The sequence below is a fragment of the Mercenaria mercenaria genome, chromosome 5, assembly GCF_021730395.1.
Source record: "Mercenaria mercenaria strain notata chromosome 5, MADL_Memer_1, whole genome shotgun sequence".
In the NCBI taxonomy this organism is placed as follows: Eukaryota; Metazoa; Mollusca; class Bivalvia; order Venerida; family Veneridae; genus Mercenaria; species Mercenaria mercenaria.
Window position 1 is genome coordinate 21,018,308 of NC_069365.1, and position 26,628 is coordinate 21,044,935.

The 26,628-nt window shown below is 34.4% G+C and overlaps 1 protein-coding gene across 1 annotated transcript in view; it reads left to right on the top strand.

Annotated features, from left to right (window-relative positions):
- Positions 1-10,014: 10,014 nt before the first annotated feature.
- The window catches only part of LOC123556596 (ubiquitin carboxyl-terminal hydrolase 46-like), a 43,552-nt gene continuing 26,938 nt past the window's right edge, over positions 10,015-26,628 (top strand). The window contains exons 1-2 of the mRNA XM_045347430.2: positions 10,015-10,071; positions 10,247-10,327. Coding sequence (XP_045203365.1) covers positions 10,030-10,071; positions 10,247-10,327 — 123 coding nt within the window. The 5' untranslated portion in view covers positions 10,015-10,029. The remainder of the gene's footprint in view (positions 10,072-10,246; positions 10,328-26,628) is intronic.

Genomic DNA, 26,628 nt, shown 5'->3' on the forward strand with positions numbered 1-26,628 from the left:
CCCAGCACTGAATCGCAAATTGAGCCGCGACCAGGAATTGAACGCGGATCAGGAGCGTTGTAGTCCGACCTACTAACTACTGCGCCACTGACTCCCTTAACTTTAGATGTTCCTGCCTTAATTTTTGATGTTCCAAAATCGGGTAAACATATCTGCATGTGGATTTTAGCAAGAAATTTGATAAAGCATATCAAAATTACATTGGAAAGAAACTAAGATTTCCCCTCCCATAATTGCTGAATTAAGAACTACAGTCGAAACCAACAATCTAGATATTACAATACCGGAAATACATAAAGATTATCATTTCAAGTTAATATTGATAATACCTGGCAATGGAAAACTTCCAGTTTTTATTAGTAAGATTATACAAAGCTTTATCAAAAGATGTTATGGTGTTATTAGTTTTTAAGTATCAAATTAATCTGGCTTCTTATCAGCATCGAGTGTTTGTCTTTCAACACGGTGGCAAACCCACGTGACTTATTAGCTAAGGTTGCGAGTAAAATCGAATAAAACCTGGCTCGATTCAGGTAACATTTTTGTCGTTTATTTTCTTAATACTCGATGGATTTTCACAAGTTAAAAGAGGAAGGCGTTCGTCTCTAAGTGAGCCGTTTTGTTTACAAATCGAGCTCCGTACCTTACATTCTGGTCACGTGGATACCCTACAGTGTTTTATATGATAGATGACGTTATGTAAAACATTATTATGTTATTGTAGGCGCATTTGATTTAGTATCAGTGTCAGATAGAACTTACTGAGAAGCACAATGTGTCAAACAAATTCTAATTATATTGGCGCAAATGCATTTTGTTTTATATTCTTGAGCTTTCAAGTTCGGTTGGGAATCACCGATGATAACGCGTGACTGATTTGGACGTAATATTTATTTATTAGACAAATGAAATGAAAGTGGTCATAACGTCGCGAGTTGGACTATACTCTAAATATACCCCCTCCATTTTAGAGTTCGTCCTCGGAATTCCAGGACTTTGAACCTCTGTTGGACGTATTAAGTATTGGCTCAGGGTAATAAATATGCCAGATTATAAATATGTTAAGAAATGTTATCAGATGTTATTTTATTACGATAGTATTGGTTACCAAAATTGGGTAACAAAAGTAAGATTAAATTTATACAGAAATGGATTTGGGTATATTTGGGAAAATCAGAATTGTCAGAAACCTGAATTATTCTTATGTCAGTATGACAATTATGTGCAGCGATTAAAAGATCAATATTTACAAAAATGGTCAGGAGAATGTAATAATAATGCCAAGTTGGTTTCTTATAGGCATTTTAAAACAACTTTTTGTATGAACCTTATCCTGATATGTTAGATATTAAGAAATATAGATATGCTTTCAGTGCTTTGAGAGTATCTTCACACCCACTTATAATTTAGAAAGGTCGTTACTTTGGTATAGACAGAGACAGGAGACTTTGTTTTCCTTGCAAAAATGTTGTTGAAAATGAATGTCATTTTATATTAGTATGTCCTTTATATAAAACACTTAGAGAAAAATACATAACCGAAAAAATTCTATGAAAATCCAAATGTTCATAAATTTAATATTTTGTTGGCTTCAAAAAAATGAAAATATTATTAAAAGTGTTGCAGTTTATATATGTAATGCTTTAAAGTTACGTTTGTCTGTGATAGAGACAGTTTGAATTGTGTGTTGTATGCTTTTACATATGCCTTAAATGTTGTGTCTATATTTTGTATAAGTTTTATTCTATAAAAAAACAACAACATTACTTTCATTATAGCCAAGATATTGGTCTTGCCTTGACAAGGCTGATAGTTGGGCACAGTAACAAAAGTACAAATATTAATTTATTCTATCCATGTCTTTTCTTTATTTCGTTTCGGTAAGATACATGGACAGGCATGTATAAAAAATTTCTAAAAAAAATGTTAGAAATTATATACAAACCTATTTCTCAAATCAAATGCTTTTTTCTGACATGAATAATACAAAAAGTTAATATTTACTTGATTATACCGTATAAGAGTTGTTGTATGTAAATATTTATATTTGTATAATTATATATATATATATACATACATTATATATATATATATATACATAGGTATATGATTGATGGTGTATGGGCCGGAGGCCTAAATTACAGTAAAGATTTGATTTGATTTGATTTGACGTTCAGAGGTGTCTTTTTATATCTTCTAGTCTACTAGTGAGTTTTTTTTTATGTTGGGTGGCAATATAATAGACTGAAAATACTTCAGTCCTTACCGGGAATCAAACTCTCACACCTAAGGCGGACACTACCACGTATCTAAATAGCTAGCTAGCTCATATAGCAAGGCTGTATAAGTACACACTTGTGTTCTACCCTAGAATATAAAATGTCCAAAAACAATCGTGGGGCACTTTAGTTATAGGTTATCCCATTTTATATTATCATTTCTAGTTTACAGCTTCTTAATACCATACTTAAGTTAAGCACTGCATTATGCAGTGTTTCAATTGTATTTTTTCATTAACATTATTTAAAACTATTTACACTGTTCTCAACACTGTATATTCTAGAAGGCTTTTATTTCTTGAAAACTTTCGGATACAACTTAGTGGGTCTTAGATTATGCTGTATTGTTTTAATTATGTCTCGCAGAATTAAATGGAACTTATCCTACTTTTTTGATAGGTCTTGGATGGACCTTTGGCATATAAGGAAGGTAGCATCTCTCTCTCTCTCTCTCTCTCTCTCTCTCTCTCTCTCTCTCTCTCTTTAAAATGTACACTGTACAACCATTTACATTGCAATGTGGAACTGTGAAAATTTTCCATACCTTAGACTGTTAATCCCAAAGAATCGTAGCCAGCATTGGTCCGCTTGATTATGCAGGTACAGAAATATCAATTTGATTTGTATTTATAAAGTAAATTTTATGTCTGGCATTTTTTCACTATTTTATTTTTGGAAGTGTCTAGGGGTACGGATACGTACCTCCAGACCAGCCTGTTGGGGTTTTTCTATGGATACGAACCTCCTTTTTCTAGAGGTTTAGGGATATTTACATCTAAAATTTTGTTGAAAATGAAATAACAAATAAGACTTAACCAGTGTTCACTTGAAACTTGGATCTAAAAGGTTTACATATACCAGCGTTCACCCGATTGCTTACCTTTTCTTTCAAAACCTAAATAACCGAGGAACTCCAAATGAATACACTATTCCGTGCAGATTAGTTTATTGTAAAATAAACTGTTGACAACAGATTATGAGTGATTCTAATCCTTGAATGAATTATAATTGAAATTCAGAAGAAAAAATAAATTGGGCTTAATAATAAGTACCTATTTATTTTGTTATTTAACAGAACAGAACAAGACATAATGATAATCGGCACGGAACTGATTGTTTAATTAAAAATCAACCGACAGTAAGTAAAATTAACTGTTTGTGAAAACGTCCCTTGTATCTCGTAACGGCTACCAAATGTGTGGAAAACATAAATACACTAAGGGTTAATTATTATTAAAAGATAGCGGGTGTTTTTCACAACATAATTTAACATTATATTGTTTAATCTTTAATCTTTTATTCTGCCAGTTCGAATCCTCGTGACTTATTTGGTGTTGCTCGGTTAGTTACGTTTCGAAAGAAAATGTAACCAATCGGGAGAACGTTGGTATCTATCTATCTATCTGCCGTTGACGTCAAACCCCTTGTGGGAACGTAGACGTTTTGTGCGTCAAAATCAAAAAGAGAAAGAATATAGTGATAAAAATTTAGACTGGAAGAAACTAAAAATAACTTTGGTGATATAAAGGTTAAAACTTGAGTTTACAGGATAACTAGTGCGAGACATGTTCAAGGCTGCAAACTGCAGCATCGGTAAACCATTTAGATTCAAGTTTAATGTGAATACTGATCGACGAAGTCTTTTTTGTCGACTCACTAGTAGACTCCTACAAACTTCAAGATGATTTGACAAAATTAGAAGAATGGGAACGTAAATGGTGTATGGAATTTAATCCTGATAAATGCGAAATCATAAGAATCTCTAAAAAAGAAAGAAAAAAAAATTATCTTTCCGTATAAATTACATAATCAAGAACTAAAAACCACAGAAAATGCTAAATATCTTGGGATTACTATTAGTGATGACTTTAGTTGGAAAAAACATATTGAAATTACATCTTCAAAAGCTAGTAACACCCTATAAAAAGAAATGTACAATGTAATAACCGTAATATCAAAGAAACTGCCTACAAAACATACGTTCGCCCACAATTAGAATACTGTAACACCATATGGCATCCATGACAAAAAAAACAACTTAACATATGAGATAGAAAAGGTACAACGAGCAGCAGCCAGATATGTTATGAATGACTACTCACACCAAAGCAGCGTAACATCAATGCCTGAAACTCTTACATGGCAGACATTAGAAGAATACATGCATATCTTTAATAATGTTGTATAAAATATCACACAACCTCGTCTCTGTAGATCATAACCACCTGACAACCTCTAGAAATTTAAACTTTATCGTTCCATCTTCAAGAACACATTATCATATGAACTCCTTTTCCCCCCGCACAATCAGATACTGGAACGCCCTACCTTATAACATCAGGGACAGTGTGAACCTTCAGTGCTTCATATCTGGCCTAGACTCGAATATGTACTAAAGTCTGTTCCACCTATTACGTTTACCTCGTTTCTGAATTATCAGTATCGATAAAATCGTCCAAAAAACATATTTATATACCATACATCAATATCTCTAGACCTTTTTTTCATTTTTTCAATAAAGTGTATTTTAAAGATATAATCTTGGATTTTTCTTTTTCCCCGTAGGCCGTTATGCTATATGACGTTACGTCGACTTTCCAATATGGCGGCGTCCGTAGCGCAACAAACTAGGGGTCAACTCAAAATTAAAACGCCCGAGTTAATATTTGAAAATACTGTGTTTGTTATCGTATTATGCTAATTCTTGGGGAATTCATGTCAGGCCACCTCAACATGAATAAATAAATAAATAAATAAGAAAATAGAAAGAAACAAACACAAAAAATCAATGGCATTCTAAAAACAAATGTGCGTGCGAGCGTCTCGATATTTTAATAAACACATGGATATTCTTCTTATATTATGTTTTCTGTTGTTAGACGGAAAATTATAATATAACTTGACTTCTGTGGATGTGACCTAGATAGATATTACCTCCCGGAAGTATTTTTATGGGTTTAATTAATAAAAGTGGAAACTAAACTTCGCAGTCCGTCAGGATATTCCCTTTCAATCACGTCACATTAACCTGAACGGACAGGACAAGGAAAAAAATGTTTTAAACATAAATGGTTAGATGTCTACTACTCGAAATATTTGCGTTGAAATACGTTCATAGTTACAAAAACTATCTTGACCGTTTAGAAATAGAAATATTGGGTTTTCCTAAATAATTTTGTTAACATTTCTGTATTTTTTAGTTATATTTAGGACCCAGATCTAATTTATAAAGAAATATCAGTTTATGTAATGTTCCACTGAAAGGCCAAATTTTTATATTGGACCAGTGACGGAAAACATACAGAAAAGTAATAACGTAAACAAATTTTTTCTTTAAGACTCCATATTTATGTTGCATGTAAACTCCTTTAGTCACCACTGTGGATAAAAATGTAGAACGGACAATGGCCTCTTTTTCAAAGGTAACAATTTAACGTTTTACTGACAGGGTGTAAAATTCCACTCGCCCGCTCGCATTGGCGAGTTAAAGTCTGAGTAGGACGAGTGGACCTCGCTGTATACTCGACCGATCGGGCCAAAATTCAGAAATTACAACTCCAAAACCTCAACAAACTTTGAGATGGTTCAGTCGCTACCTGGATTGACTGGAATTTACCCGCGAATCGTAAAGATATCAAAACGTCATGCCGGTAATTTTCCATTCCACAAGCACGTACGACCTGTCGTATTAAATATCTAATTTACATCGACACGTACACAAAAACCGTGCGTAGTGCATTCATTTTTTAACATTTTCACTTCAAGTTTTCAACACCTCTTGAGAAATAATACTATTTGAATTCTATAATGATTTTAATAAGATATCGACAGAAATGTAGGCAAAATTCTATAAAAACGGTCGAATTTTCATATAATCATTTGTAAAAATTCAAACAGCGCGATCTTAGTTACTTATTTCTTTCGAAAAGTAAATAAATGATGAATACTCTGGGCATAAAATTCAGACTTTTGACCAGAAAGAACAAAAAAACAGAATAAAAAAACCTTAAATAATGAAAAAGCGGCAGCAATTACAATACATAGAGCAAAACGATTTTTGGCAAACAGATTTCTGTTAGTGCGGCAGAATAGGTTACGTGACCTCGTGAACGTAAATAGAAATGCGATTTTAAAATAAAGCAATGTGATGTCATTGCGGTTTTTATTAAGTTTTAAATGAATCTTTGTACATGTATTTTTTACCAACAATTTAAAAGTTTTTTTTTGTCAAACAATAATGTAAATTCCTTGAGGGCAATAGGCCCCAAGGTAGGATATCCGCTATAGTAACTATCGTTTGAGACATTTACCTTTTATACGGGATATCACATTCGCTTTTGATAACAAATTAAAGAAGAAACTTTTTATTGATTTCTATTTCTCAGCAATTTTAAAGGTGGTTAATCAGATTTTGGTCAACTTTCAGATTTTTTAAAAACTTTACCAACTGATAATTTACACTTATTTGTGTTTATCAAGTTCTTAATACACATCAGATTTTCACTGGAAGAATTTTTAAACTATGATTTTTCTATCCTGGTTGCCCAACCAACATACATTGCCTAAGGAATGTTATGAATATAAGCACTACTGTATTAGAGTTGTAAAAGATTTGCATTGACAAGAACATATCTTGCCAAATTCATTAGAAATGCAAGTTTATAAAATTATTATTACCTCCCTTTGTCTATCTTGGTTGCGCAACCAGATAGATTTAAAATAAATCAATTCCAAAGCTACACTTTGTTTCAAAACTTGCCTTTTGTTTCAGATAGTTGTATATTCCAATATATATCAAATGCAAATGTAAAACTAGAAATTATATTGAAATTAAAAGAAATATTCCACGTTTTAAACACTTTTGTATTAAAGGGAGATAATTACAAAATTTCTTAAGAAGTAATAAATCATAAATTTCCAATAGGTATCTAACTTTATGTAATGGGTCTTTTCGTTCCTTAAATAAATCTCTAACAGAATATATAAATACTGAAAAATGTCAGAAAATGTTCCTCAAAATTAATGTGATTGACTACCTTTAAGAACCGATGCGGTACGATCAGACAGTGATGTGTCACATGGCGCGAAAAAACATGACGTAATGCCATGACAATCTCGAGCAAAAATACCGCTTTGATCTCCACTTCAGATGTCAAGATACTGACACACTTCTTTTAGCTCTTTGAGGGGGTGTAAATTGATCATGAAAACAAGGTCAATTACTTAGTTTATCAACTGAATAATTACCGATAATCTTTAACGTTTTTTTTTTCATCTCTTTCAACACGGGTGGATGGACGATGGTTAATGTGTCCAAATTTTTTAGACACTTTCAAAATAAATATTTTTCGGGAAATAATACTATTGTACATAATACTCCTTTCATAAAAGTGACAGTATTAAAAGTGTCAATTATTAGGGCGAGTGGCTGTTCACTAAGGGCGAGTAGATATTACTGGCTATAAGTCCTGCAGGGCGATTGGTGTGAAATTTTTTTTACACCCCTGAATTTAGTCTAAATTCTTATATAAATGCTCTCTCAAATGGGCTTTTTCTGTTAATTCTAGGAAAAAAACTCTTGTTTTAATTAAAAGTGCGGGAAACGACCGGGGGGGGGGCAAAATACATGCTGTACACCGGGTGTCCTTCAGGTCCCGCTGCTCCTACGCCTATGTTACACTTTTTGCTTATCATTTTGATCATTCTATCATATTTTCTTCGATCGCGCGCCTCGTCACGTGCCAAATGTTACACGTGTGAGCACCGACCGAAAAGAAAAGAATTATCAATCTGTCTCCGTGGACCTTATTAACAAGACTTTGTGCCAGAGACAATAATTATTCTGTGCTCGTTAAATCCAGAAAAAAAATCTGAAGTTACGTAACACTTGCGACGATTGCGCTCATACCTTTGTGGAATTTAAAAGCATACTCCAGACTGCAAATTCAACAGGAATATAGGATATATAAAAATAATGATTAGAAACAAAAAGAAAATATCAAACCTTTGTTAAAAAACCCTGACTGGAGTAATGTAAGACTAAAGCAAAACTTTAACGGAAAGAAAACAAGTTTCAGCTCGCATTAGCGTTAATTATTCATGAATGATTTGAAAATAGTTTGTAAATGTTTAAATCTGTTTCTGGACATCGTAGCTCTGATGGACAATAAAAGTTGATAAATGATAGTTCGGGGATATTTTTTTAAAATTGAATCGGCGGTTATGTATAACAATATTTTACTTTCTATGACTGCTCTCTGGACTTTTTACCAGTTATTTAAGTCAAATGTAAATCTGGCATAATAAAGATAATAATAATAGTTTAATAAAAACAGAGAATGGGTTCACGATCCGATTTCGCTTTTAAAAAAGGAGATGCTTCCATATAAACAGCAACATTATAAAAAAAAAATAAAACAGATAGGTTGACGAAATGATAAAGAATTAATCATTGTTTAAATAGATCTATAAATTTCAAAAAGTAAAATATGATTATAGCATGACACACGTCAAGATTTCTATCTTCTATCGGCTGATTGTACACCTATGTAAATTTTCCTTGTGCGCCTCATATAAATCTGCATAGTGCCAGCATACTACGTCATTTATCTCATACGTCATAAGTTTCTTTCAAAGAAAAAGAAGCATACACAACCGGGACTCGATAGGGTGAATACTGTGTTCATTGTGAAAGAAATTGGATATGTGGCGGACTGTAAATACTTCATTAAGGATGCTAAAATACAGGTTATCTTTGAACCATGCGTTTGGAAATGATGTTAAATTGAACAAGTCATCGTTTCAAGGGCATGGTGCGATTGATGCCTGAATTTCATCGATGTGTGAAAGAGCTTACAATGTTGTTTACAACTGATTCATTGAGGATTGGATAGAGCTATTGAAGACTTGGAAGAATTTTGGAGTGTTTACAACTTTGATAGGTTAAAAGTGAGTCAATTTACATTTTTTCTAGATCTAAATAACATGTTTTTTAAACACAAAAATTCATTTCAATCATGCATTCACTTGTAGGGAATTGTGAACGAAATGAGTTTTGAGTCGCTCCCGATAAAATTCACGAGAATTTTCCCGCAATACTTCAAATTTAGAGAGCAAACTCCAATGGCGACAAGAAATTACAATGGGAGACTGCCGTTGAAAATATAAATTTGTCATTTATTTGGATATTTGGCAAAGCAGAAAAAAATCGTTAAATTTCTCGAGGGTGACTTTTTTTTAGTTTATCAAACCATGTTTACTTTGCCGGTAAGTGTCGTAGTTTTGTCATATGACTCCAAAGTTGGGGTAAACCTTTGGAATGGAACAGACCTGTTTTTATTTTTAACAAGCTGTATATATTACTGCTCTTACTCTTTTAACAACATGAATATCATGTATCATGTAACATAGCAACATGCTTTTAACAACTGCCCCGACCTCCTAGTTATGATCAGAAATTGATTGTTGGTAGCATCTCCATAGATGTAGATTTGTTATTTCATTTTCAACAAAATTTGAAATGTAAAAAAGCCTTAATATCTGGCAAAACGGAGGTCCGTACCCTAGAAACCCTTAACAGGCATGTCTAGAGGTACGGATCCGTATCTCTAGAATCAGATTCTAGAGGTACGGATCCGTAACCCTAGACAGTTCCTTTAGTTTTTGTCTCTTTTCGCTTTTTAGTATGACCTTTACGCCATTTTTGCTACAAGGCTCAGTTTACAAACCAGTCTGTAATGGCCGCCAGTGGATGAATAATTTTGCAAACAGTTGGAAATTTTGTTACAAAATGGTAATTATAAGAAATTTCTTTATGACATCTCTGTTAAAGTTAAGGTTAAAAATATTTGAGTTGTAATAAGCAATGACATTCAGTTTTAGTTTTCTATTTTAATGATAATGTTGAAGCTTTATGCCAGTGCAAAGTATCAATATCGACATGTACTTTTGTTTTGATTTATTTTTAGGGTAATAACCCCACCCAGTTGGAGAAAGAAATAGGATCTGTACAACTGCCAGCGAATGAACACTATTTTGGACTTGTTAATGTAAGTTAGTGATAAATATATTTATATTCCATAGTTGCAGTCATGAATGTAGCACTGACAAACTTGCGAATCAAAGTGATAGCTCTGGCTACCATAAATTAACTGAGGCTATTTTTATTTTCTGACGGTCGCGTACATTAAGTTATGGTGAAAATCTATTTGGTCAACTAACCAGAGTCGAACCGCAACATCTCGCACAGTCTCTCGTGAAAAACTGATGATGTCATGCAAAGTTCAGAGCACTAGGTTATTTTTGAAAATCAAGATCAAAATTGTGCATATTTATGAAAGCAATTGAATAATACATATAACTGTTACGCGCATATAGCCAATCTGCGCATTTGGTAAATCGCGCAGCGCAAATAACCAATTTGTTATCTGCGCAACGATTTGTAAATCGGGCAACCTTATATATTTCTTATATGCGCAGGGTAACTGTCTTGCGTGTTTGGTAAATGAGTCTGCGCTTTTAACATATGGATGATATCTCCCGATAAAATTGAATATCATTAGAGGGTTAGACTTGTAGGCCTACATAAAACTGTTTAATTTTAAAACTGACGATGATCAGGCACGCATAAAGGTGTGAACTGACTGTGCTTAATTTGTAAAGAACAAGAAAAACATTTTTTTTTTAAAGTAAATGAGCGTATTTATGCGGTAATTTCAATGAGATGCTCACGTCCCTGGTAGTTTATGGACTAAAAATTTCTGTTAACGACGGTATTAAGAGTCATTTGTCATAGGTGTTAAAAAACTTTAAAATGATACAAAATATCCAAAGTATATTTAATAACACAAGTTTTTTTAATTTTTTTTTTTAACTTTTAAATGCCGTAGCCTGTGGGGGATGTCGATCCAGCGCTAATATCAAATCCTGAAATAACACCGATATTTCAAATATATATTGGTCATTTCTTACAGATCGTATTGATATCTGGAAATTACTCTGATAATATGAATAACTGCCATAAACCATGCTAACTTTTACATTGTTTAACAATTACAGACTGATATTGCAAATCTCGGTTTTAAAAATGTGTCATCAATTTATTTCAACATTAGTAAATTAATGGGAGTCGGTCACCAGGTTTCAATATCTGCAGTATGATACAATATGCAATAAAACTCAAACATGCGTGAAGGTGTGATTTCCTTCGGATAGCCACATCGTCCTCTCTATTCTTTTTATAACTAAAGTATTTTTACTTCATTCGATCACACGCAGTCATTTTATACCGGATATATAACATAAAGGAGACTTACATAAAAGACTGAATTGCCACACTCTTACCACAATTCACCATATCGCTTTTTTTCATCATATTGAAAAAGCGCAATTCTTTTTTACCAACGTGAGCATATCTCTTGACAGGGCCAAGATTAAAAATAAAACAAAAATAAACAGAATTAAAAGACGATTCTTACAGATCTTTTATACTTATATCATTTTTTAATGTTTTATAGTGAGACAGATAGAATAACTAATAAGTTTCGTCAAAATGTGAACGAAATTTTACATTTTATAGGTGCGCAAGATGTGTGTCCTGCATTAATAGAACTCTGAAAATTACTCCAATAACTTGAATATCTTTTATAAACCATTTTAACTTTTAATTCGTTTTTCGATTACAGTCTAAAAATGTAGCTTTTGAAAATCTGAATATAATGTTTCATCCGTAGCCTGCGCGGGATGTTGTTCCTGGGCTTATAGCAAATTCTGAACTGACGCCGATATTTCAAACATATTTCAATTCTAAAAGATACTATTTATGTAACTTCATAAAAAATGTTTTCGGACTAGAAAAAAATAGAAAGAAGCGTGATTTCCATCATAACGAGAACGAAATATTACATTTGTTATCTGCGCAAGATGTATTTGCCCTGCGCTAATAAAAAATCTGGAAATAATCCTGATAACTTGGATATCTTTCATAAACGATGCTAACTTTATCATTGTTTTTATGGTGGACGGATAGCTCAGTGGTTTGCACACTGGCCTTCCAATCCTGAGGTCGGGGTTCGATCCCTGGCAGCTACTCGGGAATTTTCAGAAACGCTTTTCAGTGTTTCCCACCCAACTAGAGGTGTACTGGTCAGGAACCCAGGCAATCCTTGCGTGTATCAGTGCTATACACTGGGCGCGTTAAAGAACCAGGCTGTCTATTCGAAACGAGCTAGGCTAAGTTAGCCGGATAAGCCTGTATCTGATTTCTGATCTCTCTGTCGTGGGGGCTTTGTCTCACTCTGTCCCTCTGGTCAGATCGCTCTGTGTCTGTACTAGTAGAGGATGAATTATGCGCCCTGTGTGGCTGCATTTGAACTATGTAAAGCGCCTTAGGCGCTATATAAATCTGGTAAAATTTAATGTACAATGCCAGTGAATATACTATGTGTAAAATTAGGCGTTTAATCAAATAAAGCAGTTTCAGTTTCAGTTTTTAGCTCACCAGAGCACAGAGTGCTCAGGGTGAGCTATTGTGATCGCTCACCGTCCGGCGTCCGTCCGTCGTCCGTCCGTCCGTCCACACTTTCCTTTAAACAACATCTCCTCCTAAACCAACAGGCCAATTTTGATGAAACTTCACAGGGATGTTCCTTGGATGGTCTTCTCTAAAAATTGTTCAAAGAATTGAATTCCATGCAGAACTCTGGTTGCCATGGCAACCGAAAGGAAAAACTTTAAAAATCTTCTTCTCAAAAACCAGAAGCCCTAGAGCTTAGATATTTGGTGTGAAGCATTGCCTAGTGGACCTCTACCAAGTTTGTTAAAATCATGACCCCGGGGTCAAAAATGACCCCGCCCCAGGGGTCACTTGATTTTACATAGAAAAATCTTAAAAAATCTTCTTCTTGAAAACCAGAAGCCCTAGACCTTAGATATTTGACATGTAGCATTGCCTAATGGACCTCTACTAAAGTTGTTCAAATCATGACCCCAGGGTCAAAATTGACCCCGCCCCAGGGGTCACTTGATTTTACATAGGAAAATCTTCAAAAAATTTCTAAAAATAAAGCAGAAGGCCTAGGTCTTAGATATTTCACGTGTAGCATTGCCTAGTGGACCTCTACAAAATTTATTCAAATCAGACCCCGGGGTCAAAATTGACCCCGTCCCAGGGGTCACTTGATTTTACATAGGAAAACCTTAAAAAATCTTCTTCTCAAAAAGCAGAAGCTCTAGAGCTTAGATATTTGACATGTAGCATTGCCTAGTGGACCTCTACTAAAGTTGTTCAAATCATGACCCCCGGGGTCAAAATTGACCCCGCCCCAGGGGTCGCTTGATTTTACATATGAAAATCTTCAAAAATTTTCTTAAAATAAACCAGAAGGCCTAGAGCTTAGATATTTCACATGTAGCATTGCATTATGGACCTCTACAACATTTGTTCAAATCATGACCCCAGGGTCAAAATTGACCCCGCCCCAGGGGTCACTTGATTGTACATAGGAAAATCTTCAAAAAATTTCTAAAAATAAACCAGAAGGCCTAGGTCTTAGATATTTGACATGCAATATTGCCTAGTAGACCTCTACAGAATTTCTTCAAATCATGACCCCGGGGTCAAATTGGCCCCGCCCCATGGGGTTACTCGATTGTACATAGAAAAATCTTCAATATTTTCTAAAAATAAACCAGAAGGCCTAGAGCTTAGATATTCAACATGTAGCATTGCTTAGTGGACCTCTACAAAATTTGTTCAAATATTGACCCCCTCAGGGCCAAATTGACCCAGCCCCAGGGGTTACTTTATTGTACATAGGGAAATCTTCATAAATTTGCTAAAAATAAACCAGAAGGCCTAGATCTTAGATATTCGATATGTAACATTGCCTAGTCGACTTCTACAAACTTTGTTCAAATCATAACCCCCGGGGTAAAATTGGCCCCGCCCCAGTGGTTACTTGATTGTACATCGGAAAATTTTCCAAAAAATTTCTAAAAATCATCAGTTTGACATTTGAAACATATTACTCTGGTGAGCGATCCAGGGTCATCATGATCCTCTTGTTGTGATTACAGGCTGTAATTGTAGCTTTTGCCAAATTAATATTTTGTTACATCTGTATCTTGTGCGGGATGTCGGCCCTGCACTAATAAAAAATCTGGAAATGATCCTGATTACTTGAATATCTTTCATAAACCATGCTAAATTTAACTTTGTTTTATGGTTACAGACTAAAGTTGTAGCTTTTGCAAAGACAAATGTAATTTTAATTCTGTAACCCGCGCGGGATGTCAGTTCTGCGCTAATAGCAAATGCTGAATTTAAATATATTTAATTTATAAAACGTATCATTTATGTACCTTTTAAAAATGTAGTAGAAATAGATATTCCGTCATAACGAGAACGAAAAATTATATGTTTTATCTGTGCAAGACGTATGTCCTGCGCTAATAGAAAGTTTTAACATTACTCTGATAATTTCATACGCTATGTCAACTTTAATTTTGTTATTATAATTACAGACTAAAATTGTAGCTAGAATATAAAGTTACTTCTACATAATTCGCGGGATGACGGTCCTGCACTAATCGCAGTTCCTGAAATGTCAACAATATACCAAATATATGTCATTTCTTACAATTATAATTGATATTTTTTTTTTCATGCTTTTATAATGCAAAATAAATAGAATAACGAGTAAATTCCATCAAAACGTGCACCAAAGTTTACATTTTGTAGCTGCGCAAAATGTGTGTCCTGCTGTAATAAAAAATCTGGAAATTACTCTGTTTACTTGAATATCTTTCATAAACCATGTAAATTTTATCAATGTTTTACGGGCTGAAAGTCTAGCTTTTGCCAAAATGAATATCTTGTTACATCTGTAACCGGCGCGAGATATCGGTCCTGCGCTAATAGCAAATCCTGAAATGATGCCGAAACTTCAAATATATAATTTTATTTCTAAAGCATTCTATTTATGTACTTTTTTCTAAGAAAAAAAAGAAGAAACAAACTGTTTTAGTGGTAGAAAATAAAATGAAAAAGGAGTGATTTCTGTCATGAATAGTACGAAATATTACTTTTTTTCTCTGCGCAAGATATATGTGTCCTGCGCTAATGGAAAATCCGGATATTACTCCGATAGCTTTAACTTTGCTTTACGAGTCCAAACTAAAATTATAGTTTCTGCAAAGCAGAATATAACGGGATCCGGACAAAATCCCCTGCGGACAAAACCCCCTTCGCTCATTTTTGCATACCCGGACAAAACCCCCTTCATGTTTTTTAGAAGGAGGACAAAACCCCCTTCGATGAATTTTACAAGGAGGACAAAACCCCCTTCACATTTTTTACAAGGAGGACAAAACCTCCTTTGCTTTTTATAAGGATTCAAAAGGGAAAACATCATAATACACTTTAAGATTTATCATTTTATTTATAGAAAAAGATGTCTTGAAGATATATTATGATGTGGATAATTGATGTACTTAATCTATTATATACAATTATTACAGTTTTATATTATTATATAATTTGCCCTTTACATTCTAGGTTGAAGTGGTTTTTGTCCTCCCTGTAAAAACCGCGAAGGGGGTTTTGTCCTCCTTGAAAAAAGTGCGAAGGGGGTTTTGTCCTCCTTGTAAAAACCATGAAGGGTGTTTTGTCAGCCTATGCAAATATGAGCAAAGGGGGTTTTGTCCGCAGGGGATTTTGTCCTACACTCGAATATAACGTTACATCTGTAACCTGCGCAGGATGTCAGTCCTGCGCTTATAGCTAGTTTGACCCTTATCATGCTGGACACGATTGATTCCGCCGTTGCTACTCATTGAGTTGGTCGGCCTACACGTGGTTAAACAGTTAAAATTATGGAAAGAAAAAATATGGCATTTCCTTTGCGCATATAGTTGATTAATCGTGAACTTGTGATTCAATCAGTCAGTGTTATATTTCACATCAAGGGATAAATTAATTTTCAATGTTTTTTTTTTTTTTTTTTTTAATTGGTGACGTAATACTACAATAAACATTTGTTGGCTATAAACTCTTGATAAACAGAAGAGAACAGAACATATCTTTTATTAGCTTTGTACATAATACATCAAAAATATAGAACTGACATTTGCATAACATATAGTATTACATCAGGTCTGACTATATGATAAAATTATAATAAATTTACAGATTATAAAAAGGATGATCATATAAAGCGCAAACTATATGGACAGGCGATCTATGAAAATGTATATATTATCTTGCTTTGATGATAAATCGTCAGTATTAGAAAATAGTGTTTATTTCCTTAACCTTTCTAAGTATTAAGCAATACATTTGATAATTGTGACGGATAGTAAATAGAATAAAGTTTAGAAAAGATCACTTTTACATTTTTCTATTGTAGCCCGTACGTCCAAATGGCCAGATAGCAAAGAAATATTCCTGTTTTGTTGAATTTATTCAGTAACCTGTACAACTGATAATGCATCTCATTACAATCCAGATGAAAGTTGCTTCTAAATGCAATACTGGAATGCTTAAGTCTGATGTAATTAAGTTTAATATTTTCAAGCAGTAATAGTAAACAAGTAATTTATTTCTCGACTTTCTCGAAGGAGGTATATACAGTACTGCCCCAGCTCAAAAGGACTTCGCAAAAACGTGTTACGCACAAGTTACTAACCTTGGCTGTGAACACCATTTTGGTGATCTTGATAGTAGCCAGAAGCGCAGACCAAACGCGTCTATGCACCATCACTCTTCGGTGCAGTTGCTCAAGCGAAATGGACAAAGAGTTATTAAGTGGTTGCGTGACATGGAAAAAGAGAGGAGAGATGTGATAATGAAAAGTGCACGCAAAAGTGGAAAAGAATTACGCAAAAAACACCGTTCTGAAGAAGAAGAAGTTTCCCAAGCCATTCTTAATGATATTTTTCAGAGTAAGCCCCCCTCAAAGCGAAGGCGTATTGAAAACATTGAAGAAGAAGAAGAAGACTACAGCAATGAGCAGAACCCCTTATCTAATCTGTTACCAAAAAATGTTCAGTTCAAAGTTAATGACTATGTCGCTGTGGCTTATCAGGATATGTGGTATCCAGGCTGTGTAGTGTCTTCGATTTGCTGCAACAAAGCCACAATTAGATTTATGTCTCCATGCCGTAAAGCTGGCACATTCATGTGGCCATCCAGGGAAGATGTCCAAGAAGTTGAGAAACAATTTGTGCTGAAAACTGACTTGCCTCCAGAGTGTTGCAACTCTGGTAGACAGTGGTTCTTCCCACAACATCATGACATTTCTAAACTGTATGAAATATATAAACAAGAGTTCTTTTGAGTCGTCATTACCAGCAGTCCTTGAGACTGAGAGATGTTTTCAACAGGTGGTTCTTAAATCTGGATGGACTTTGTAAATTGTACTATATTGTAAAAATTTATTTATTTATTTATTATTTAAATTTTAAGTTAACATGAATCCAGGTACTTAATTGAGAAACATAGTACACTGAATTAGATATATTTATTTATTTATTATTTAAGTTAACATGAATCCAGATATTCAGTTGAGAAACATAGTACATTGAATTAGAATAATGAACTGAAATGCTGTAAATGCATATATAATATATATTATTCTGAATATTGATTAATTGTCAGAATTACATCAAATGTTTGCTTTTGTCTTTTTGTCTATGAAAACTTTGTATTTATAACTGTTACTGTGATACTGAGCATGCGGAAGAAAATGAAAATTAAAAATGAATTCAAATTGGATGTTGTGTTTGTCTGATAACTTTGTAGGTAGTTGAGATACAGCAAAAATAAGCAAAAAAACAGATTCTCCAGGAAAAATTACACAAGAGTGGTAAATTTCAAAGAAATATATTAAGTTTCAAAGAAATGGCACCATTTTTATTAAAAAAAGTTCCGCGAAGAGTTCCATGATATAACCTATGTTATATATAGAGAAAATGTTCCAAAGTCAGAGTGATTTTTCACAACTTCAAAATTTTGTAGCTTTTGTTATACTGAAGCTATCTTAATAATTTAAACTGTTCTGAAAAGCTCTTTTGAAGCCCTTTTCAATGGTGCCATTCTCTTTTTTATTCAATATATTTCAAAAATCAGTGTGGGGTTGCTAAAGTAAACATGGAAATCAACTGTACTATATCAGGGTGTGTTACTTGTGCAAACTTTTGTCACTTTATATGTTTCATTCTAATATGCCTGCCTCTGTTAAAACACTCTCACGATAGAATGACGTCACGTTAACGTGCGTTGACATCAAAGGTTTTGTTGCGACAAAGAAAAAGCGCTTGTATATTTATCTATTGTTTTAGATTAAGGGCATACTAGTATTGGAATCAAAATAATTTATAGCAAAACCATGTTTTAACACTCTTTATACACTCGGGCGTTCATACGTCGTACAAAAAAAGATCACTCGGGATGCGCCTTCATGATATTATTACGCCCGACGTATAACCGCCCGTCGTACATAAACATACATAGACATACATCTGCGCAGATAACAAATGTAAAATTTCGTTCTCGTTATAACAGAAATCACTTTTTTTCTATTCATTTTTACAGTACTCATTTGAAAGTTACATAAATAGTGTGTTTTATGAATGAAATATATTTGAAATACAGTGTAATTTCAAACTTTGCTATTAGCGCAGGACCGACCTCCCACGCAAGTTACAGGTGTAACATTATAGATCCATTTAGATTTGTAAAAAATCTAGTTTTAGTCTGTAATCGTAAATCAAAGTAAAAGTTAATATGATTTCTAAAAGATATTTAAGTTATCAGAGTAATTTTCAGATTTATTATTAGCGCAGACACACATCTTGCGCAGATAAAAATGTAATATTTCGTTCTCGTTATGACAGAAGTCACTCTTTTTCTATTCATTTTTTACAGTATTCATTTGAAAGTTACATAAATAGTATGTTTTATGAATGAAATATATTTGAAATATAGTGTAATTTCAAACTTTGCTATTAGCGCAGGACCGACCTCCCAAGCAAGTTACAGGTGTAACATTATAGATCCATTTAGAAAAATTATGGTTTTAGTCTGTAATTGTAAATCAAAGTAAAAGTTGATATGATTTATAAAAGATATTCAAGTTATCAGAATAATTTCCAGATTTATTATTAGTGCAGACACACATCTTGAGCAGATAAAAAATGTAATATTTCGTTCTCGTTATGACAGAAATCACTCTTTTTCTATTCATTTTTTACAGTATTCATTTGAAAGTTACATAAATAGTATGTTTTATAATGAAATATATTTGAAATATAGTGTATTTTCAAACTTTGCTATTAGCGCAGGACCGACCTCCCACGCAAGTTACAGGTGTAACATTATAGATCCATTTAGATTTGTAAAAAATCTAGTTTTAGTCTGTAATCGTAAATCAAAGTAAAAGTTAATATGATTTATAAAAGATATTCAAGTTATCAGAGTAATTTCCAAATTTATTATTAGCGCAGACACACATCTTGCGCAGATAAAAAATGTAATATTTCGTTCTCGTTATGACAGAAATCACTCTTTTTCTATTCATTTTTTACAGTATTTATTTGAAAGTTACATAAATAGTATGTTTTATGAATGAAATATATTTGAAATATAGTGTAATTTCAAACTTTGCTATTAGCGCAGGACCGACCTCCCAAGCAAGTTACAGGTGTAACATTATAGATCCATTTAGAAAAATTATAGTTTTAGTCTGTAATTGTAAATCAAAGTAAAAGTTGATATGATTTATAAAAGATATTCAAGTTATCAGAGTAATTTCCAGATTTATTATTAGCGCAGACACACATCTTGCGCAGATAAAAAATGTAATATTTCGTTCTCGTTATGACAGAAATCACTCTTTTTCTAATCATTTTTTTTACAGTATTCATTTGAAAGTTACATAAATAGTATGTTTTATGAATGAAATATATTTGAAATACAGTGTAATTTCAAACTTTGCTATTAGCGCAGGACCGACCTCCCAAGCAAGTTACAGGTGTAACATTATAGATCCATTTAGATTTGTAAAAAAGCTATAGTTTTAGTCTGTAATCGTAAATCTAAGTAAAAGTTAATATGATTTCTAAAAGATATTCAAGTTATCAGAGTAATTTCCAGATTTTCATTTAGCACAGGGCACCGAACACATATCTTGTGCAGCTACAAAATATAAAATTTCATTTACGTTTTGATGAAAATTTTGGTCTACTCTTTATTCAATCGATTTTGTACTATAAAGTAATAATAATAATATAGATAAGATCTGTAAGAATTATGTCTCCCCCAGGAGACATATTGTTTTTGCCCTGTCCGTCCGTCCGTCACACTTCATTTCTGAGCAATAATGGAGAACCATTTGACCTAGAACCTTCAAACTTCATAGGGTTGTAGGGCTGCTGGAGTAGACGATCCCTATTGTTTTTGGGGTGCCTCCGTCAAAGGTCAAGGTCACAGGGGCCTGAACATTGAAAACCATTTCCGATCAATAACTAGAGAACCACTTGACCCAGAATGTTGAAACTTCATAGGATGATTGGCCATGAAAGTAGATGACCCCTATTGATTTTGGGGTCACTCTGTCAAAGGTCAAGGTCACAGGGGCCTGAACATTGAAAACCATTTCCGATCTATAACTAGAGAACCACTTGACCCAGAATGTTGAAACTTCATAGGATGATTGATCATGAAGAGTAGATGACCCCTATTGATTTTGGGGTAACTCCGTCAAAGGTCAAGGTCACAGGGGCCTGAACATGGAAAACCATTTCCGATCAATAACTAGAGAACCACTTGACCCAGAATGTTGAAACTTCATAGGATGATTGTACATGCAAAGTAGATGACCCTTATCGATTTTGGGGTCACACCATTAAAGGTCAAGGTCACAGGGGCCTGAACATTGAAAACCATTTCTGGTCAGTAACTTGAGAACCACTTGACCCAGAATGTTGAAACTTAATAGGATGATTGGTCATGCAGAGCAGATGACCCCTAACGATTTTGGGGTCACTCTGTGAAAGGTCAAGGTCACAGGGGCCTGAACATTGAAAACCATTTCCGGTCAGTGACTTGAGAACCACTTGACCCAGAATGATGAAACTTCATAGGATGATTGGTCATGCAGAGTAGATGACCCCTAACGATTTTAGGGTCACTCAGTTAAAGGTCAAGGCCACAGGGGCCTGAACATGTAAAATCATTTTTTGGAATTAACTTGAGAACCACTTTACCTACAATGTTGAAACTTAATAGGATGATTGGACATGCAGAGTAGATGACCCCTATTTATTTTGAGATCACTTGATCAAAGGTCAAGGTCACAGGAGCCTGAACAGTGACTTGAGAACCACTAGGCCAAGAGTGTTGAAATTTAGCGGGATGACTGGACATGCCAAGTAGATGTTCCCTATTGCAGCCAACCATCAGTGTCTCTTTGACTTTCGCTCCTGACCCCTATTGACTTCTTGCCTATAGGACTTTGCATTGGGGGAGACATGCGCTTTTTTACAAAAGCATTTTCTAGTTTTCTTTTAATTCTGTGACTTTTTTATTTCATCTTTTATCTTAGATCTGTTGAGAGATATGCTCCCGTTGGTAAAAAGAAAATTATTGTGAAATTTCAAGATATTTCAATAGATCTATAATAAAAACGACATTTTGCTAAGTGTGTACTCGGGTGAAGTACAAAATTATAAAAATAGCCTAAAACATACCAGAGGACGACCTGTGCAAGCCGGAGGAAATCACACCTTCACGCATGTTTGGGTTTTATTGCATCTCGTATAAGATCGGAGGTATTGAAACCTGGTGACCGACTGCCGTGAATTTACTGATGTAGAAACAAATTTATGACACATAATTTAAGAACCAAGATATTCAGCATTTGACATCTATATTTATTAATAAATTGACCAACTGCATGATTTATCAAACACGAAATGCAAATTTCTGATATATAAAGTTACATTTCGTGGGCTGAGCGCGAAACTATTGTAACTGTATATGAATAAAGAACAAGATACAATAGTTTCGCGCTCAGCCCTTGATTTGTTATTTGCGCTGCACATTTGATAAATCGCGCAGGTTAAATTTATCCTGCGCAACGATTGGTAAATCGTTGCGCATATAACCAACGTACAAATATTTGTTATATGCGCTGCGCGTTTGGTAAATAGCGCAGATTGGTTATTTGCGCTCAACATAACCATTTTCAACAAAGTTCATGAAAAACACCTTGGTTTAAGTTCACAGAAAAGGTCACTAAATAACGATTCTTTACCGCCTATTTGTTTTCAAAATGAAGTTGTTGTTGTTTCATCATTGGCATTATACTGCTGCCTATTAACTTCCTGTGCTGAATTGACTAATTTCCGTCATTGTACGGTACTCTTCTGTACTTAAATCACTTGTACTCATAGTTCATTGAAAACAATTGCGTGGTGTGGATCATGTAGGGTAAATCCGTAGAAACTCGGACAAAATTCGAATGAACAAACTTGACAGATTGCTATACTTTACTAAATGGCGATAGCTTCCTTTGGATTACTTCCCTTTACTTATAACAGCATTAGTTTCCCATTTCGTATCCAATTGCACGCTAATGTCTGAAGCATTCCGAAAAATACGAAGAAAATGTACCTTCGGGTGAAACGGCATGACTCGGACAGTGTAGCTGAAACTCGGACATGCTGTAGTAGAAACTCGGACATGTATTTTTTAGTTGTCAAAACTCGGACATAACACGATTTTTTTTTTAAATGAACAACTGTAAGCGCACGGTTATCATGAAATAATTTGACTTTATATGTAATTGTCTAGGGGTACGGATCCGTACCTCTAGATTCTGATTCTAGAAGTACGGATCCGTACCCCTTGACAATCCTGTTAGGTGTTTTCTAGGGGTAAATACCTTCTTTTTCCAGATGTTGTGTGTCATTTACGTCTTAAATTTTTTTGCAAATAAACAATCAAATAAGATTCAACCAATATTAAACCAAAACTTGAATCTAAATTGTTCATAGATACCAGAATTCTCCCGATTGTTAACATTTTCATTCGAACCAAAGAAGTATGAAATATTTATTTTATAGCTCTTTGTTCGAACCTAATAACCGAGTAACACCAAATAAATAACGAAGTATCGAACCGGCACAAAATGATCTTGAGATATGTTTCGACATACCATTTATATAATAACGACTATGTTATCACATGTTTTCACTTCCTTCAACTCATGTCTGTTAATTAATCTTAAAACAAACCGTTCCATGCGGATTATTTATTATCAGATTACAAAATAAACGGGTACACATGCTTAACCAATTTATTGATTCTGCTGAATTTCAAATAGCTTGACCGATCTACTCTGGTGATTTTTTATTAACAGGTTATTTTACAATAAATTAATAAGCACGAAACGCCTCTTTCGTTTGTTCCTTGATATTTTTTTCAGTTTGGAAGAAAAATTAAATAATCAAGAGAATTTGGGTGTCTGTAAATCATTTTGATTATTAAAGTTGCAGATTTGTATTGATATTTCATTTCATTTCGTTTGGTTTAACGTCGCGCCGACACAGTTATAAGTCAGATGGGGATTGTCTAGCTTTGCTGGTGGAGGAAGACTCCAAGAAACCCCCCGTGCATTATTTCATCACGAGCGGGCACCTGGGTAGAACCACCAAAGAGCTATAAAAATAATTTTATACTTCTTTGGAACCACCGACTTTTCGTAAGCTAGCTGGATGGCTTCCTCACATGGAGAATTCAACGCTTGGCAAGACATATAATTAACGCTAATAAAATAACTAATAAACTAACTTAGCTAATAAGCGCTAATTAATGAGTGGTACAAACACGATAATCTAAGGCAATTAACTTTTACATATTGATTAATAAACACCTTTGATAATGACTGGGCATTATTGTACTGAATACAAACCACGAAATGACCACGTGTCGTTCAGTGCGTGGTGTGATTGACATCTGTCAGTAGCTAATTAATATACGACGCTCCGCCTACTGCTATACTTGCGCTTGTGTCGGCGAACAATATTTAGCCAGCCCTGTTACCTCAATCGGTAGAGCACGAGACTTGTAATCTCGAGGTAGCGGGTTCGATTCCCGGGGCTGGCCAACTAAAATTACTAACAGTCTTTCGGATGAGACTTTAAACCGAGGTCCCGTGTATAAGTACTTTACACTTGGCACGTTAAAGAACCAGGAGAAGCTTCTGGAACTGGGGCATCTTTCTGTATCTTGCACTATCCTCCAAAAACCTAAAATGACTAATACTCTTCTGGAGGAGTCGCCCATATGGGTTTCCGGTGGCGACTATAAATAAACGCAAATACAAACAAACGAACAATATTGAATTGATATTCATTGGGATTTTAATTAAGGGACTGAACACTCGAACAAGAGATACATAGAGACAAGCCGACGAACGGGGCTCATCAAATACGAGTGTTTCCCGATTTTCGCGCGTCAAAACCCGGGATCTTGGGTCAACCGAACGCCCTGATTAAACTGTCTTTCCATATTTGGGGTCAGAAACATCTGACGTATAACTATCGTCAACGTCAGAAAGGGTTTCAAGTTCTGTCAATTAGCCTAATTGAAATCGGACGTCGATGCGATTCATCTTGCTATTTAGAAAGCTGCATTTTTATTCGTCCGACTTTTAACTACAATGCAAAAAAGATAGTTAAACTTCGGACACTCAGTTTTTCTCAAAATTTACATTTATTTTCCCATTTCTTTTTACAAAATATCATTTTTATTACATTTTAAATAATTATGGTTTCGATAAGATCATTTATATGGAAGCTTTTGCATGAATAAAATGACAATCACTGATTGCACCCAAGGATTCAAATGACCCGCCTTGTGATATAGCGCGAAATTTGGTATAGGATGTGTGTGTTACGTCACTGACTAATGTGTATACGTAAACGGTGCCAATGTAAAGTTGAGGCAGCTGTATTATTAGATAAAGCAAGGGGCTATATGACACTAAAAATAAGCCTTTTGGACCTGTAACGGCGGATTTAGTTAGATAAACATGTTTTTCTGTTAACTGTCCGAGGTTTTACGATGTCCGACTTTCTACGGATTTACCCTATAATAAACTACTGAAATCTCCCCGTGTCTCTTATGTAGTCTAAAACTGCTGTAGTTATTACTGATTGCACACTTTTGCTCACTTCTCGGTCCCCTAGCAATAAACTTTGATCTATGACGCCTATGTTGCTTTCAGATCTGAGAGTGTCTTCAATAACTTTCTCCATAATCTTTCTTTGCGAGTCATATTGCTTACAATGGAACAGGTAGTGATCAATGTCTTCTCTGCATTTACAGTTATCACACTCTTCTGATATCTTCTCATCAAATTTAGCCAAGTGAGCATTCAGCCTGCAGTGACCACTGATCAACCTATTAAAAGCAGTGAATGTCTGTCTGTCCACATCTGATGTACAATTCCTCATTCCTACTCTTTCAAAGAGGTCACTTATTCTGATAGTATCTAAATCCATATCATGCTGTCTCTGCCATTTCTCTTTAGCTCTTTCCTTCATGTTGTTAATTGCCTCATTCTTGTCAGTAAGCCCACCAATTTCTTCCTCCAACACCTGTGTATCTATAGCAGCTTCTTTTGCCATTTTGTCAGCCAGTTCATTCCCCTTGATACCCATATGTCCAGGAATCCAGTGTGCAATGAGCTCATAACCTCTCTCTCTAATTTTTGAAGCTATTTCCCTTATACTTAGTGTAAGAGCAATCTTGCATGTTGGAATAACTGAACCAAAAACTGATGTAAGTGCTGCTTGACAATCTGTGAATATATGGATTGGCTTTCTTTCCAATTGATGTATTTACATTCTGGGTAAAATCAAGTGCTAAATGCAAGTCCTGATCAGGTCACATCTGCAATGGCAGACAAAAGTACAGTACTCATTTGAAACTTGTGTGTATAACTTGTGCTCAGATTATGTTGCGTGGATTATTTTATGTTGGATCAAAATGAAAATGGATTAGAAATATTTCAAAGTAAAAGGTGAGTCCATTGCATTTCATTTGATGAAATTATAGTGTGAAAGACTTCTCAAGTCTTCTGGTATGATTCCTGGTTAGGTTTCAATTCAGGATTTGTTTCAGCTCAGAGATCCATAACAGCATATAAAGTTTAACATCTCTGAGACTGAAATTATTTAGCTAGCTAAGTGATAGAGGACAATTAAAAATGCAGTTAGCATTTCTACATGCTAGCCAAATTTGTGTATGCAAACACTGAGATGGAACAGTGTTCTTTTTTTGTAA